This window comes from Watersipora subatra, chromosome 7 (assembly GCF_963576615.1).
Source record: "Watersipora subatra chromosome 7, tzWatSuba1.1, whole genome shotgun sequence".
Taxonomy (NCBI): domain Eukaryota; kingdom Metazoa; phylum Bryozoa; class Gymnolaemata; order Cheilostomatida; family Watersiporidae; genus Watersipora; species Watersipora subatra.
In genome coordinates this window covers 42,912,807-42,929,680 of record NC_088714.1, presented here as the reverse complement: position 1 = coordinate 42,929,680, position 16,874 = coordinate 42,912,807, and the positions used below count along the sequence as shown (strand labels likewise).

The 16,874-nt window shown below is 37.0% G+C and overlaps 1 protein-coding gene across 1 annotated transcript in view; it reads right to left on the bottom strand.

The window, feature by feature from the left end:
* LOC137399867 (nephrocystin-1-like) overlaps positions 1–16,874 on the bottom strand; it is a 44,736-nt gene that overhangs the window by 24,490 nt on the left and 3,372 nt on the right. The window contains exons 2-6 of the mRNA XM_068086119.1: positions 16,721–16,809; positions 15,459–15,594; positions 10,271–10,332; positions 6,699–6,814; positions 6,336–6,460 (exon numbers count right to left, since the gene is read on the bottom strand). Coding sequence (XP_067942220.1) covers positions 6,336–6,460; positions 6,699–6,814; positions 10,271–10,332; positions 15,459–15,594; positions 16,721–16,809 — 528 coding nt within the window. The remainder of the gene's footprint in view (positions 1–6,335; positions 6,461–6,698; positions 6,815–10,270; positions 10,333–15,458; positions 15,595–16,720; positions 16,810–16,874) is intronic.

Sequence of the window (16,874 nt, the reverse complement as noted above, 5' to 3'; positions counted from 1 at the left end):
TGCTATAAATTATAATAAAATAATAGCAACATTGTTTGTGAATTTTAAACCTTACTGTATCGGTAAGTATCCCAAAAAGCAAAGAATAAATGGATTGATACTTAAACTAAAATGTTAGTCAGAACCTATAGTCGGAGTATATAGTCAGAGTATATAGTCGGAGTATATAGTCGGAGTATATAGTCGGAGTATATAGTCGGAGTATATAGTCGGAGTATATAGTCGGAGTATATAGTCGGAGTATATAGTCGGAATATATAATCGGAGTATATAGTCGGAGTATATAATCGGAGTATATAATCGGAGTATATAGTCGGAGTATATAATTGGAGTATATAGTCGGAGTATATAGTCGGAGTATATAGTCGGAGTATATAGTCGGAGTATACAGTCGGAGTATACAGTCGGAGTATATAGTCGGAGTATGTAGTCGGAGTATATAGTCGGAGTATATAGTCGGAGTATATAATCGGAGTATATAGTCGGAGTATATTGTCGGAGTATATAGTTGGAGTATATAGTCGGAGTATATAATCGGAGTATGTAGTCAGAGCATATAATTAGAGTATATAGTAGGAGTATATAATCGGAGCATATAACCAGAGAGTAAAGTCAGGACATATAGTCGAAGTCTGTAGTAAGAGTATATAGTTTGAGCATATGGTTAGAGCGTATGGTCGGAATTTATAGCCAGAGCATAATGTCAGAGTATATAGTCAGGACATATAGTCGGAGCCTGTAGTAAGAGCATATAGTCGGATAATCTAGTGAAGAGTTTGTAGTCGGAGCATGTAGTCGAGCTTATAATCGGAGCATTTAATAGGAGCCTGTAGGTGGAGCATACAGTCGGAGCACATAGTCAGAGCATACAATCAGGGCAATACCAAATTTAGACAATATAGCAGTATGAACACTCTCACATGACTAAAAATCCAATCTTAATATTGAAAGAACACAAATCCAAAGTAAGATATTACAAAGTATATTCTTATGTCCTGCATGAATTATCATACAACTATTAAAAATCAGCTTATGAACAATGACAGGTAATGTAGTTACCTGCCACTTGCCATTAGCCTGGCACATTGCCAATGGCTAATTTGAATAAGCTAGTATCCGTATTGCTAAACTTACTAATAAGAACCGTGAGAGCACGTTTTAATCACGGTGCGTAACGCATATCACTAAGCATATTTTCACCCAGGTATCGACTCACATCGCCCAATGAATCCATCAATCTTGTGTAGCTTAATGGTTTAGCCTATTATCTAAAAAAGGTTCCGAGATCAAATCTTATGCGATACGGATTCTTTATTCCAAGATTGTAATAGCTACTAAAATCTGTGTGTCTAGCTATTAGCTATAGTTATATAGTTATATAACTAGACACACAGAATCACACACAAACTTTGAGATTTATATAGATGCTGCAATTTTACCATTGTTAACCAGGAGCTTTTAACAGTTATTCTAGTCGCGTAATAGTAGTTAGTAATAAATATAATAATGTAATCTATATCGCAATGTTTGTCATTCTGTCATTAGTGTCCAGTTATAGCGATAAAGTTTTACAAAGGAATACTTCGCTTGGAACTAGATTTGAACTCTAAACTTCCAGTTCTGATGAGAGGCATGTTATCCATTAGACTACGCGTCCAACTGATACCACTGTGGAATAATTGTGCGCCTGGCAATCTTCAATGTGAAAATACCTAGTAACTGTTAGTAAATGTTATCTTGTTCAGACTTGCAAAAAGCTACAGAGTACAGTATTGGATAGTTATTCATAGACTACAACAGCTATTTCAACAATTTTGTTTCATTGACGATAAGTTTTGCAAATGTAATACATATAATTGCTATATATTGCAATTAAAACAATGACCAACTGTATGTAGTTCTTTATTTATTGGTGTTTCAGAATGATTTCTATTCTCTACAACCTGAGGAATTCGCTGACAAAATATTTATTAGCAAATTGATTGTTTCAAAAACTGGAATCTATTACTATAATTAAAGATGAAATTTTTATCCCAATTTTAATAGATTTTATTACAAAATATCAGTATGTTTCTATCTTTTGCGATTGTTTTTGATGTTTTGTCTCCTCATTCACATTCTTTGTAGCAGGAGCAAAACTTCTCATTTCACACCATTGGTTGATACATCAGCTTATAAGCAATGCTGGAAAATCAGTAAAGCTGCAAGTGTATGATGGAAGGCTTCCACTCTACATCTTCAAGCAAACTGAACAGGAAGGAAGTGTGTGAGAGTCTAGCAACTTTTACGGATGGAACCAAGGAGCTTATTGACAAAGCTAAGACACTCCTATCTCAAGGTGCCAACCTCAATTTGTCTTGCATCTGTTTGATAGAAATACTCCTGAGATCTGCATTGCTTCAATCGAGTACTATATTGATTAGCTTGATAAATTTATATTCATAGGATCGGTGGAAAGCTTTGTTGACTCTCAGATAGGTTGCTTATTTCAACTCAGCCTCATGTATGGCTCTGAATATAAAAGGTGAATAATGAGCATAGCATATGCTGTCGGATGACCCAAAATATTTACATGGTGGACAATCTCAAATTATGAATTATATTATACTAGCTGCATTACCCGTGTTCGGGAACAGATTTACACAAAGCAATAGTTTTATTGAGAGTTGTCTTTCATACTGTAAAACAACTCCAAATATGCAATCTACTGAAATTTTTGTGCTGATCTGACTGCATACACATATGCAGTTGTATATGTCAATAATGTTGGAGACCAATAGAAATATGCGATGTGTTTTACAGCTAGTTTACAATGCATCAGTCTCGGACTACTCAAATCGGACTTGTCCTAATTTTGTACACAGAACTGATAATGAAATTGACATTGCTAGGCAAACTGATGTTCTTCAAACTGGCAGTATTGAAAAGTTTTACATATTTTAAGAAATTCTAGAAAATATTTTCCTATTGCACTGCTTAGCTATCAGCAGCATTTATTGAATTGAGATTTCTACATGCTTGAAACACTAATCATGACTCACCAGTTCTTCGTCTATAGCCTGTGTTTTGACATGGTATATACAAACTGTGCAGCAGTAATGTGGCCGTGTTGATAAAATTTATTATCAATAAAATCTACTATATAAACTACATATATGGCCTCTCGCCTTTTCAACGTAAGGCATTACATCTGGAGCATTTTTGGACATTCGTCCCATAGAAAAATTCGGCCCTATACTATGTTGCAGGACTGTAGTCAAGTGCAAAGTTTTCTGGCCATACACGGCGCCTGGTAGCAGCTGCTGTAGTTAGTGCATCACGCTGTTGTCGCCGTTTCATCTGCTCAGGAAATTCAGCTCACCGAGCAGCTGTTGTAGCTAGTGCATCATGTTCTTGTCGCCGCTGCATCTGCTTGGAGGTTTCTGCATGTCTGGCCGATGTAGCGGCTGCTCTGAGCCGTTTGAGTCGCTGCTGGGTTGGTTCAGTAGTCTCTGCACTTCTAGCGGCTGCAGCATCTATTCTGGCCTGCTCTCGATGTACCTGTGTTTGTTCAGCAGTTTCTGCTCTTTTAGCAGCTGCTATTCTGTTTCGTTGTAGGCGTAGCTGTGTTTGCTCTGCAGTTTCTGCACTTCTAGCAGATGCAGTAGCAGTTCCGTTTCGTTGTGGGCGTAGCTGGGTTTGCTCTGCAGTTTCTGCTCGTCTAGCTGCTGCTTTGAGAATTTGGTCCCTTTCTCTACGGGAATCAATTTGTTCTTGCGTTTGAGCAGTAGGCTTTTTAGAAGGCATTGCACTGCTTCAAGCATTTTTAAAATTGAATGAGATTGTGTGCTTTTTTTGTAATATACCTGCTCGCTTTCTTCTCACCGTCGCCTATTGCAACGCTCGGAGTGCCCGTGCAAGTTCTGTAGTAGCTGTAGATCTGTAGTACTTGTAGCTGGAAAAAAAGTAAAAGTAACTCAGCTGCGGAAGGAAATGAACATGTTTACTATCACAAACAGTGGCAAATCCAACGTTTTCAACCCTTTCACTGAAGTAGACTCATTCATGCGCTTTCCATGGTCGACCGCCGTAAACACATTTTTGCCACTTTCCCAGCAATTGCTAGCAACTGAATTTTATTATTCGTTGATAACATAACCAACGATCTTTAAGACTTTTATAGTAATGACAGTGTGTTCCAAAGATTTCTCTATAAAATTAGCCTAAAATTTGATTTTAAATCTTCGTTTGAGAATTTCCAACTTGAAAACGAAGATTTTTTGTGCGAGTTCATTAAATGCGTCCGAGTTAAAAAACAAATAACTACTTATGTTGATGACACTATAGCCATTTCAGATTTTTGTGATTACACAGATAATTAAAATGCACAAAGTATAGATACAATGAATTTTTTGCATAGCAGTGCTTGTTAACATGTTGGCAAAATCTACTATATAACCAAAACAAACGTTCTAGATGGAGTTTCAAATTGAAAAAATATCATGAAGCAATATCGGCAAAATGGCTGGCAGTAGGCCGATAACTAAATTTGTACGTGGATGCAAGTGAAAAGGTTATGTAGTGGAACTGTGGCAATTCGTAGGCAATACAACATTGAATAAGACGTAGGCCTACTAACCTTTTCAATGTAGAAATTTAGTAGGTAAAACGCAGTAGCAGTACCCGTGCAAGTTCTGTAGTAGCTGTAGTACTCGTAGCTGGAAAATAAGTAAAAGTAACTCAGCTGCGGAAGGAAATGAACATGTTTACTATCACAAACAGTGGCAAATCCAACGTTTTTAACCCTTTCACCGAAGTAGACTCATTTATGCGTTTTCTATGGTCGACCGCCGTAGACGCAATATTTGCGACTTTCCCAGCAATTGCTAGCAACTGAATTTTATTATTCGTTGATAACATAACCAATGATCTTTAAGACTTTTATAGTAGTGACAGTGTTGTCCAAAGATTTCTCTATAAAATTAGCCTAAAATTTAACTTTAAATCTTCGTTTGAGAATTTCCAACTTAAAAATGAAGATTTTTGTGCGAGTTCATTAAATGCGTCCGAGTTAAAAAACAAATAACTACTTATGTTGATGAAATTATAGCCATATCAAATTTTTGTGATTACACAGATAATTAAAATGCACAAAGTATAGACACAACGAATTTTTTGTATAACAGTGCTTGTTAACATGTTGGCAAAATGAAGTATATAACCAAAACAAACGTTCTAGATCGAGATTGAAATTGAAAAAATAATATATACATATTAAGCAATATTGGCAAAATGGCTGGCAGTAGGCCGGTAGCTAAATTTGTACACGGACGCGAGTGAAAGGGTTATGTAGTGGAAGTGTGGCAATTCATATACAATACAACATTGATTAAGAAATACTTACCTTTTTTATGTAGAAATTTAGTAGGAGAGAACTGCGTTTTCCAGTGACCGCAAGAAACCAACGTTCGCGTGACCTTCTCGGTACACGTTGGCAGTAAAAATTAATCGCATGTAAATTACTACTCATTAATTTATTTTATGTAATGATTAGTACATTTGTATAGCTGTATAGGCAGCCGAACTCAGGACGGTGCTTTATAACACGGCAGCAAATTTACTGTTTCAAACGCGCCAGTGTCGTTGGGCGCCGTAAAGAGGCAAGCGCTAACCGAAGGTGACGTGATTTTGTGTAAAACCGATGAATAGGTAGGTTATGTAATATGTATAGATGCGTGTATTAACCGTCGATTCCCGTTAACGCGCCCTAGATACCTAGTAGCGGGTAATAGTCCGAAAAGTACGGTACTCTATAAGGCGGACAATCAATCACACACACAACGATTGCCGTTTATATAGTAGATTATATATGTATATAATTATATTTATGAATTATATTATATATATGAATCTTATTAATATTAAAAGGCAGAGATATTGTCCTTTGACAGATATCTAACATGAGAATCTTACCAATTTCAGACATATTTTCTTCTCTTTATTTATGCTAAAGATGAACTTGCACAGAAACTTTGGTACATTTTATTAGAAAGCATCGGTATTTTTTATAATTTGCGATTGTTTGATGTTTGAGGTGATCTGGCTGCCAGGATGTTTCAAGATGAAAATCGATGGTTTAAATCGAAAAAATCTGTTTAGATCGAAAATTTATCATGGTTAAAACGCTTAGAAGAAAAATACATGTGAAATGATGTCATTAGTTGATATCGTTGTTAAAACGCTCAGATCAACGATATTGCAATCATAGCAAAGTAAAGATCAGCAAGCATATACCGAGCATATACCGAGCATCTAGCTAGTTATACCTATACTTAGCAATAGCTCATAAGAAATACCTCTGCTTTTGTTTCCTCATCAGTTGCTTGTTCCTCTTCTTCCTCTTCCTCATTCTCTGACCCCTCATATGACCCCTCTTCCTCCTCATACCCCTCCTCTTCCTCCTCATACTCGTCCGAAAACTCTGCTTGCAAAGGAGATGAACAAGTTTGAGAAATCAAGCAAACATGATTAACAAAGAATAAAAACCAATCGTGTAAAAAGGGGAGAACTGAGCTCACTAGCAATTCAGGGGTCACATATGTTAATACAGTGATAATAATATGTAGCCTGCTTAGAGAGCAGAACCTATTATCACATCCTGTCTTTCTAAGAAATGACAAAAAATATAAAAAGAAGTGCATTGTCTCAGTGGCAGCTACCTTCTTCCTCACACTCCTCTCCCTCTTCTTCAGCTTCCTCCTCACCCTTCTCTTCTTCTACATCCTCCTCCTCCTCATACCCCTCCTCTTCCGAGTGGAGGTCTTCTTGAATCTTTCTGCAGCAACAGAAACATTTGTTTGCATTTTGTAAAAACAGCGAGACAAGACTCTGGTAAACAGAGGAGCACCAGTGCCTACAACAGTGGCTGATTACAGGTTTATACAGCTAGAATAAACAACAAGGCAACTCAACAGAGAAAAAAGGAGACGATATTTTTTTACTAACACCACTACGTTTTTTATTCACGTATCCCAAGTTATCAATAAACATGTCTTTTTCCATCAATGACCTTTGACCTGTAACTAATTTAAAACAACTAAAATTAATCTAAATGAGACGCTACAACAACAACAGCTAGCTGAGAACTTCCATATTGAAACTGGCTGGTCTGAAGCTATAAGGGAGTTGATCTCGATCATGTAAATAGACAGCTATATGCCTCCTGATGTGTGCAATTATATGCCTACAAAAGTGAAGCTGCATGACTACAGATATACACAACTATATGAATACAGATGTTCAACTTATGACTACTGATATACAACTACATGTCTACAGATATTCGACTATGTGACTACAGATATGCAACTACATGTTTCCAGATACGCAGCTATGCACCTACAGATATGCAACTGTATGACTACAGATGTGCAACTGTATGCCTACAGATGTGCAACTGTATGACTACAGATATGCAACTGTATGACTACAGATGTGTAACTGTATGCCTACAGATATGCAACTGTATGCTTACAGATATGCAACTGTATGACTACAGATATGCTACTGTATGACTACAGATATGCATTTACACAAGAACCAGGGTTGAATGTTCGGTCAACAAACTGACTCGTACAGCTAGGTTATCCATGGGTTCCTCTTCTTAGGTTAGAGCCATGTTATATTAGATCAGTATAATCTACTAGCTGCAATGTTAGCCATAAGAAAAAGGTGGTTCATGACAATGAACCTGAGCAAAAGGCTTTTCTCAACTCAATTCTTGACACATTCATGCTGAAGTTAAAAGTTTGAAATAGAAACGATCACTCCTATAATCTCAGTTATTGAAAGCGACTTATTAATTTGCGTGTTGCAAAGCTTCGAATGGGTTCAGAATTGCTTCTGCTCCGAATCAAAGAAACGGTAAAATCTGAATGGATTTAACGCCACTTTGCTTCGCTAAATTAGTCTAAAGACATTTGCAGTGAGAATACTAGTCAACATCATGAAAACACTCACTGCTGCTGGATCTAAATTGATGATATTCGACGATAAAGTTCTATCCAGTGGAGGTAAAAAGATTCTTCCTAGACTGAACTTTTAGCTTAAAAAGGTTGTTACTAGAAACGATTAAAGTATGACATGTATTAATACTAAGCAGTAAATTCTGTTGATATCTTGTAATATAGAGCAGAGCAATCAGAACACAAAATAAAATCACATTCAGGCATCCTGGCTTAGTGCAAATAGTTGACTGACTACCCATGAATTGAAAAGTGACCTTGACCTGAAGGTGAGTCTACCTTAACAACTTTCGTTTTGAGGGATACATCGTGATCTATACATAGGTCTATACATAGATCTATATAGTGCAACTTCGAATCGTTGAACCGGTAAGGTGCGAAGCCGTCGGTAGCGAGCAATTCGAAGCGCGGAAACCCAATGATTGTAGCATTAGCTCTCGGGTCGAATTAGCATGAACTAAGAATGGTGCTACTAAAGCTATGAGCCGACACACCAGAAATCTCTTTGTTGTAGTTTTTGCAGTAAACCTGACTTCATGATCTCAACTATTTTATCTCGCATACTATCATCTGCAGCTGTTAACCAATAGAGTGGTAAAATGATGTTTCAATTCCTGTTCAACTGATTATTATATTAAATCTCCAAGCTTGTAGAATTATATTAGAAACAGAAACAAAAACAGAAATCAAATTTAGTAATTAATTTTTTTGACGCTCTATTAAAGAAATAATGTTTTAGAGGCAACTGAAGAGACATAATGGTTGATGTACACCGAGACTGATCAAGTGTGTATATTTTTTATGAATAGAACAAAAATAACTTGGAGATCACTTGATGTTAACAAGCCACTATATGGTCATCTAAATCATTGTCTAATTGTACTGATAGTATACTACTTGCTCCACGTTTCCCTTTCTTTCCTTATGCAGCAGTAATAGTGCTATGTAATATAGAGTGAAACTTATACAGTCATATACTGCAAACTGAACACTCAAGTTACTTGTCACTGATCTAATGCTAGCATCCTGACTGAGTATCAAATTCTATAAGGCTACAAATATACGAGGTGTGAGAGATCCACTTTCTGAGTAGAACAATTGGTGTGAGAAACAATACACAAATTGAGAAGTAAGACGTGAGGTAGAAAACACTGAGACAACATACATCCAGTTCAATACTACTTGGCCAATCTAACAAACCTATTACTTGATAGCAACAACTTTATAAACATTGGAATTAGACAGAAAGCAAAAAAAAGTAATGAGATGGCGTCAGACCAGCAGCCCCTGAAAGAGTCGCCTTGCATACCGACTCGTAAAGAGAATGCCAAACAAAGAATACAGATTGTGTGACACATAAATTATAACTGCTGCCTAATGAAAGAAAAGGAAACTTGAAGCAAGTAAAATACTATCAGTACAGTTAGACCTGAGATACTTCAGGAACATTTTTTTCCACCTGATCCTACACCTGTGTAAACTCGGCTGTGTAGTTCTGCTTTGTTTTTCCATATTTATAATTTACGTAGAACTATAAAATTTTGGTCGCTTTGTGCGATACATGTTTTCAGAACAATTCCTAGGTTTTTAATCAATTGGACTACTAATTTTTGAGACGTTGTCAAAATTCCGAGGGTACATCTAACCAACCGAGAAATAAAAATGGCAGCCAACAGAACATTAGTTTCTAAAGACACACTGATTAAAATTCCTGGTAATGAAGGGTCAGAAGTAGACAAGGATAGAAAACATCTTCTCTTCGGCAACAAGAGCTTTACGCTAAAACTATTTGTTTTCCTATTTATAAAAAATACACACTCTATCAGACTCGGTGTACATCAATGACTGTTTCTTCAGTTACCTCTAAAACATCACAAATTTGAAAGAGTGTGAAACAAAACTATTTACTCTACTTGATTTCTGCTTTTTTTTTCATCTAGTTCTACGGGTTTGGTGATTGAATATGTTGTCTAAGTTAAGTTAAAAAGTTGATTGTGTTCTTTTGCACGCCCAAACGAGCCAGGGAGAGGCCCGACTGGCCAACTGCCTGGCAACTCAACATGAGATACATGATTATATTGCTAGCAACTTGCCTATCCGATCACCCTATAACCTACATACATCTGCTTGTATATACAAGGCTAGACTTCAAAGTATTAAAGAGTATGCTATAACAGCAATCAATGTGCCAAAAAGATGAAAACACTTTACATCTGAAAAAAGGATTCTCTACAAGAATGAGAATAACCACTGAGCGGGGCTCTTACTTGAAGTAGTCTTCCTCAGTAAGGTCTGGCTCCAATTTCTTCTCCATCTCTCCAACCTGAGTCTGAAATCAGACGTCAAATTGACTTCATAACGGAAACTAAAGAGGGGAATAGAATAAAGAAGAGAAACCAGAATATAGAAGGCCATCTTGATGAGGTCCGTGTACTTGACATATGTACCCTATCTAAGTGCTACCCTCTTGTTTTTCTACTGGGGTGTTCCATATTCCAAGCAGAATGTGTGCATGGATTCAGTCTGTTACTTAAGCGCACAGCTCAGGACCACAGCATCAAACCACTGGCAAGGATACCAAGATGACTGGAGAAGCTGGTAGCTGGACGAGATGGCCATTGTTCACGAGAAATCTTCTGACCTTTGTCAGGTGTTGTATTTCATTCTGCAAGATTTTACATAACCTCCTTTCCTGAGAGAGTTGAAGGAGGGGTACCAGTTCGGAGACCAACGATCTGTCTATGTGACAGATGGTGCTGGGCTTTATGATACCAAAAAAGTGTAAGCTTTGACCTAACCTAGGGTACTAGTAATATATCATGTCTAACAGCCCTTAACACTGATGAGCTATATGTGTTATTAGATATATGTTGTCTGAAATACTCTGATCAGATCTCCAATCTGCATGAGTATCCATTACATTCCTACTTTCCCAAAAATGCCCAACATCTTATACCAAACATCAAAGCCTTGCCAATCCAAATTATAGAACAGCACTATGCGAAAAGCTTTTTCTCCCAATACACATAAATTTAGTTTATTTGATTCAATTTTGTGTTTTATGGTCTAATTTGCTTTGAACTTCATTGACTCGTGATAATAAACTTAATCTTCCTATCAGAATCTACCATAAAATGACATTTGCTGACTTTCATGCAATAATGTTATGTCAATAAAATGATAAAAGAATGGTACTGAATAAATGCTAATATTTTTGCTGTCTTTAGCGTTAAGACTCTAGCGCGGATTCTATGCAGGCATCTAGGATATAATGCGGAAGATTGTCTACCCAAATGTCCATGTGGTACTGAGTCTAACCGAGGCGCTGTGGACAGGATCTATGCTGCCAGGCAAATAAAGGAAAAGAGCAAAAAATAGCACAGGGAAATCTATGTGGCTTGTATCGATCTCACCAAAGTGTTTAATACATTAAAAGGTAGGACACTGAAAAGTTTTATATGATACTGGATGCCCTGATAGACTCACAAGAATCAGTCAACTGCTGCATCACGACTGTGTGACGCTGCAGGCTTCTGTACTTGTTGAGGGATATAACACTGGGAAATCGAATGCTTAAACTACTGTACAACAAAGTTGTGCGCTTAACAGTTTTCTCTGTGTACTTGCTGGAACTCTTAAAGTTAGTTAAACTACATTTAACCACAGGTATCTAAATCTGGTACAAAATTAATGATAGCTTCAGCATCCCTCATCAGAAGGCCAAAACAAAAACTAAAGTTACCACTTTCTATGAACTACAATACTCGCATGATAATGCTATAGTGGCGCATACTGTGAAAGACCTTCAGAAATACCCTGAGGCTTTCCATCATGCACATAATGCTCTCAGCCCCAAAGGGAATACAAAGGAAACTCAAGTACTTCACCAACCACCACCAAGTAACAATCAGAGCTTGTTTGTTTTATTTACATTAAATCCCAACATAACAAGATGATAGAAAATGTAAGGTGCAATGAGGGCCCATGTGAGGGCAGTAGCATGGCTATTCAAGGTGCAAAGCCTGAGTTAACAGATGGGATTGTTAATGAAGAAAACATGGATAGTCTAAGCATAAGAAATCAGAACAAATCTATTCCAAAGAGTCCAGTAAGTACTGCTTCAAAGCAGCCCTAAAACCATCATGACTGTCAATTTTCCTTATCCAAATTAGCAAGGAATTCCATGCTGATGACACCCAATAGGCAGCCTGTCTATGGCCACCAGTAGAAGAGGAGGGTGAAAGAGGTAATGAAAATAAGGAATGACGAGTGTTGTAATGTGTTGGCAAGTTAAATTGAGATTTAAAAGTGATTTGTTGCACCTCACATTACAGTGGAAAAACAGGAGTTAAGTTTAGTAGTCATTCAATTAACCTGACAGTTGCCTCTTTCGGAAAGCTAACATAGACGTCGAGATTGTGAGATGTCTTCAAACCAGAAATGAAGCAATTGGCAATCTTAAGTCTCGTTTCTTTGAAAGCAGAGACACCTATTTTACCTTCTGCGAAACTCAAGGCTTAGAAAGCAAATGTCTATCTACATGTCGGCATGAAACAGAAACATGGGTTACTTACAGGGATAACCTGAAGTCACTTACAACGGTAACCTGAAGTCACTTACAGTGGTAACCTGAAGTCACTTACAGGGGTAACCTGAAGTCACTTGAGTATTGAGACAATGATTGTCAAGAATCAGCTACAGTGGGCTGCCATATTAATATGTATGAATAATGTCAGACTTACCAGCCAAGTCTTTCACTCAAATTTAACAAGTGCAAAACGTAATCAGGGTCTTCAAAGAAAACAAGACAAGGACACCATCAAGCGATATCTCATTCTCTGTTTTATAAGATAGGAGACATGGACAAATGGTGTCACTGATAGAACTAGCTGGAGGGTTTCTATTTATGGTGGTACCAAGGCTTTTTAAGCACAGATGAGATACCATCAAAATGAGCCTAGAAAAGACCTGCTAATCTCTTGTACTGGCTCCGCCTTGCATTGATATGCAGTCGCTGCCAATGACAGTGGCTCTCTCAAAAATTGGATGATTTAGCAAACCAAGAACTTATGACAGAAACTAATGGAAAATAAGCAAACACCTGCTAGGTATGCTAGACATTACCAAATACTGAAGTATTAATCTGCAACTGATTATTACAAATAAAAATTTAAAATCATGAGCAAAATTAAATCCAAATATAAATAATAGAACATTTCATAACAGTTCACTCAAATCCTTGAGATGTATCAGCAAGGACACTAACAACAGTAGTCACTTACTCACAGCAGTGACTCGCTTAACTCCAAAACAGTCAACAAATATAAATTGATGATTACCAAAGATTTGAACATTCGCTGAACACCTAAGAAAGCTTTTATTAATGCAAAGTATACTTCAAGTAGTCTGAACAGTAAAGTTACACGTACTGTTGTCAACCATCTGAACAGTAAAGTTACACATACTGTTGTCAACCATCTGAAAAGTAAAGTTACACGTACTGTTGTCAACCATCTGAACAGTAAAGTTACACATACTGTTGTCAACCATCTGAAAAGTAAAGTTACACGTACTGTTGTCAACCATCTGAACAGTAAAGTTACACATACTGTTGTCAACCATCTGAATAGTAAAGTTACACATACTGTTGTCAACCATCTGAAAAGTAAAGTTACACGTACTGTTGTCAACCATCTGAATAGTAAAGTTACACGTACTGTTGTCAACCATCTGAACAGTAAAGTTACACGTACTGTTGTCAACCATCTGAATAGTAAAGTTACACATACTGTTGTCAACCATCTGAACAGTAAAGTTACACATACTGTTGTCAACCATCTGAAAAGTAAAGTTACACGTACTGTTGTCAACCATCTGAACAGTAAAGTTACACATACTGTTGTCAACCATCTGAATAGTAAAGTTACACATACTGTTGTCAACCATCTGAACAGTAAAGTTACACGTACTGTTGTCAACCATCTGAATAGTAAAGTTACACGTACTGTTGTCAACCGTCTGAATAGTAAAGTTACACGTACTGTTGTCAACCATCTGAACAGTAAAGTTACACATACTGTTGTCAACCATCTGAATAGTAAAGTTACACATACTGTTGTCAACCATCTGAACAGTAAAGTTACACGTACTGTTGTCAACCATCTGAATAGTAAAGTTACACGTACTGTTGTCAACCATCTGAACAGTAAAGTTACACATACTGTTGTCAACCATCTGAATAGTAAAGTTACACATACTGTTGTCAACCATCTGAACAGTAAAGTTACACGTACTGTTGTCAACCATCTGAATAGTAAAGTTACACGTACTGTTGTCAACCATCTGAATAGTAAAGTTACACGTACTGTTGTCAACCATCTGAACAGTAAAGTTACACATTCTGTTGTCAACCATCTGAACAATAAAGTTACACATACTGTTGTCAACCATCTAAATAGTAAAGTTACACGTACTGTTGTCAACCATCTGAACAGTAAAATTACACGTACTGTTGTCAACCATCTGAACAGTAAAGTTACACGTACTGTTGTCAACCATCTGAACAGTAAAGTTACACGTACTGTTGTCAACCATCTGAACAGTAAAGTTACACGTACTGTTGTCAACTATCTGAACAGTAAAGTTACACGTACTGTTGTCAACCATCTGAACAGTAAAGTTACACATTCTGTTGTCAACCATCTGAACAGTAAAGTTACACATACTGTTGTCAACCATCTGAATAGTAAAGTTACACATACTGTTGTCAACCATCTGAACAGTAAAGTTACACGTACTGTTGTCAACCATCTGAACAGTAAAGTTACACGTACTGTTGTCAACCATCTGAACAGTCAAGTTACACGTACTGTTGTCAACCATCTGAACAGTCAAGTTACACGTACTGTTGTCAACCATCTGAACAGTAAAGTTACACGTACTGTTGTCAACCATCTGAACAGTAAAGTTACACATACTGTTGTCAACCATCTGAACAGTAAAGTTACACGTACTGTTGTCAACCGTCTGAACAGTAAAGTTACACGTACTGTTGTCAACCATCTGAACAGTAAAGTTACACGTACTGTTGTCAACCATTTGTTCAAAACTAAGCTTTTAGAATATGTGAAAACATTAATTGAATTTTTATAGGGTGAAAGCTGAATATGAAAATGAGGGCTTTTTCAGCCTTAGTGGTCCTATTCTAGTCATGTGCACACCTGAAATCTGTTTGTTTACATAATCATGTTTTTTTATATTTTTGTATAATCCGGTAGCGCAATATTGTTCCATGTGAACTTGGATATTTGTAATGTGATCCCAAGCTATCCAGTCTTGTAGCACACTTTTGTGTCATATGAGCCAAAAAATTCTAAATTTCCTCGCATACTATAAAACTATAAAAGAAGCAATTGAAGAGTCATTTCTCTCAGAACTTCAGATCACAGTACTTGCCAGAAAATTGTTTAATCTCTTCAGTTCATCTTCCTTTTTTCCATCAAAATTAGATATTTTTGTCGGCTCAGTTGACTTGGTAAGTTCACTGATTCTCTTCTGCAAATCAGTCATGTCATTTCTCAGATCTACACACCTACAGCAGACAAGTGATAGAGACTTAAATCTACAGAAGACAAGTAATGGAAACCCTATAAACCTACAACAGACAAGGAATAGAGACCATATACACTTACAACAGACAAGTACTAGAGACCTTATAAACCTACAACAGACAAGGAATAGAGACCCTATACACCTACAGCAGACAAGTAATAGAGACCTTATACACCTACAACAGACAAGTACTAGAGACCTTATAAACCTACAACAGACAAGTAATAGAGACACTATACACCTACAGCAGACAAGTAATAGAGACCTTATACACCTACAACAGACAAGTAATAGAGACCCTATACACGTACAACAGACAAGTAATAGAGACACTATAAACCTACAGCAGACAAGGAATAAAGACCCTATACACCTACAGCAGACAAGTAATAGAGACACTATACACCTACAACAGACAAGTACTAGAGACCTTATAAACCTGCAACAGACAAGTAATAGAGACACTATACACCTACAGCAGACAAGTAATAGAGACGCTATAAACCTACAACAGACAAGTAATAGAGACCCTATACACCTACAACAGACAAGTAATAGAGACCCTATACACCTACAGCAGACAAGTAATAGAGACCCTATACACCTACAGCAGACAAGTAATAGAGACCATATACACCTACAGCAGACAAGTAATAGAGACCCTATACACCTACAACAGACAAGTAATGGAGACCCTATACACCTACAGCAAACAAGTAATAGAGACACTATACACCTACAGCAGACAAGTAATAGAGACACTATACACCTACAACAGACAAGTAATGGAGACCCTATACACCTACAACAGACAAGTAATACAGACCCTATACACCTACAGCAAACAAGTAATAGAGACACTATACACCTACAGCAGACAAGTAATAGAGACACTATACACCTACAACAGACAAGTAATGGAGACCCTATACACTGACTGTACAAAAATTGAGCAATTTAAACAGCAACAGAGCACAGGAGATAATAGAGTATTTAGGCACATGCAACAGTTCAACAATTAGTAAAGACCTCATATATTTGCAGACCAGCTGCTAAATAAACACTGGAGACTGGAAGAGACTTGAAATAATTCTAATAACACCAACTCTTGGTATTGAGTCTTTAACTTCTCCGCTCTGTCTGACATTGAAGGATTCTTCAATGTTGCAGCACATTCTTTCTGCAGTTTGTCCAGCTATAATAGCAAAGAGTACTTGCTTTATTGACACTAGAACCTCCTAACTTCAAATAAAGAGTTGT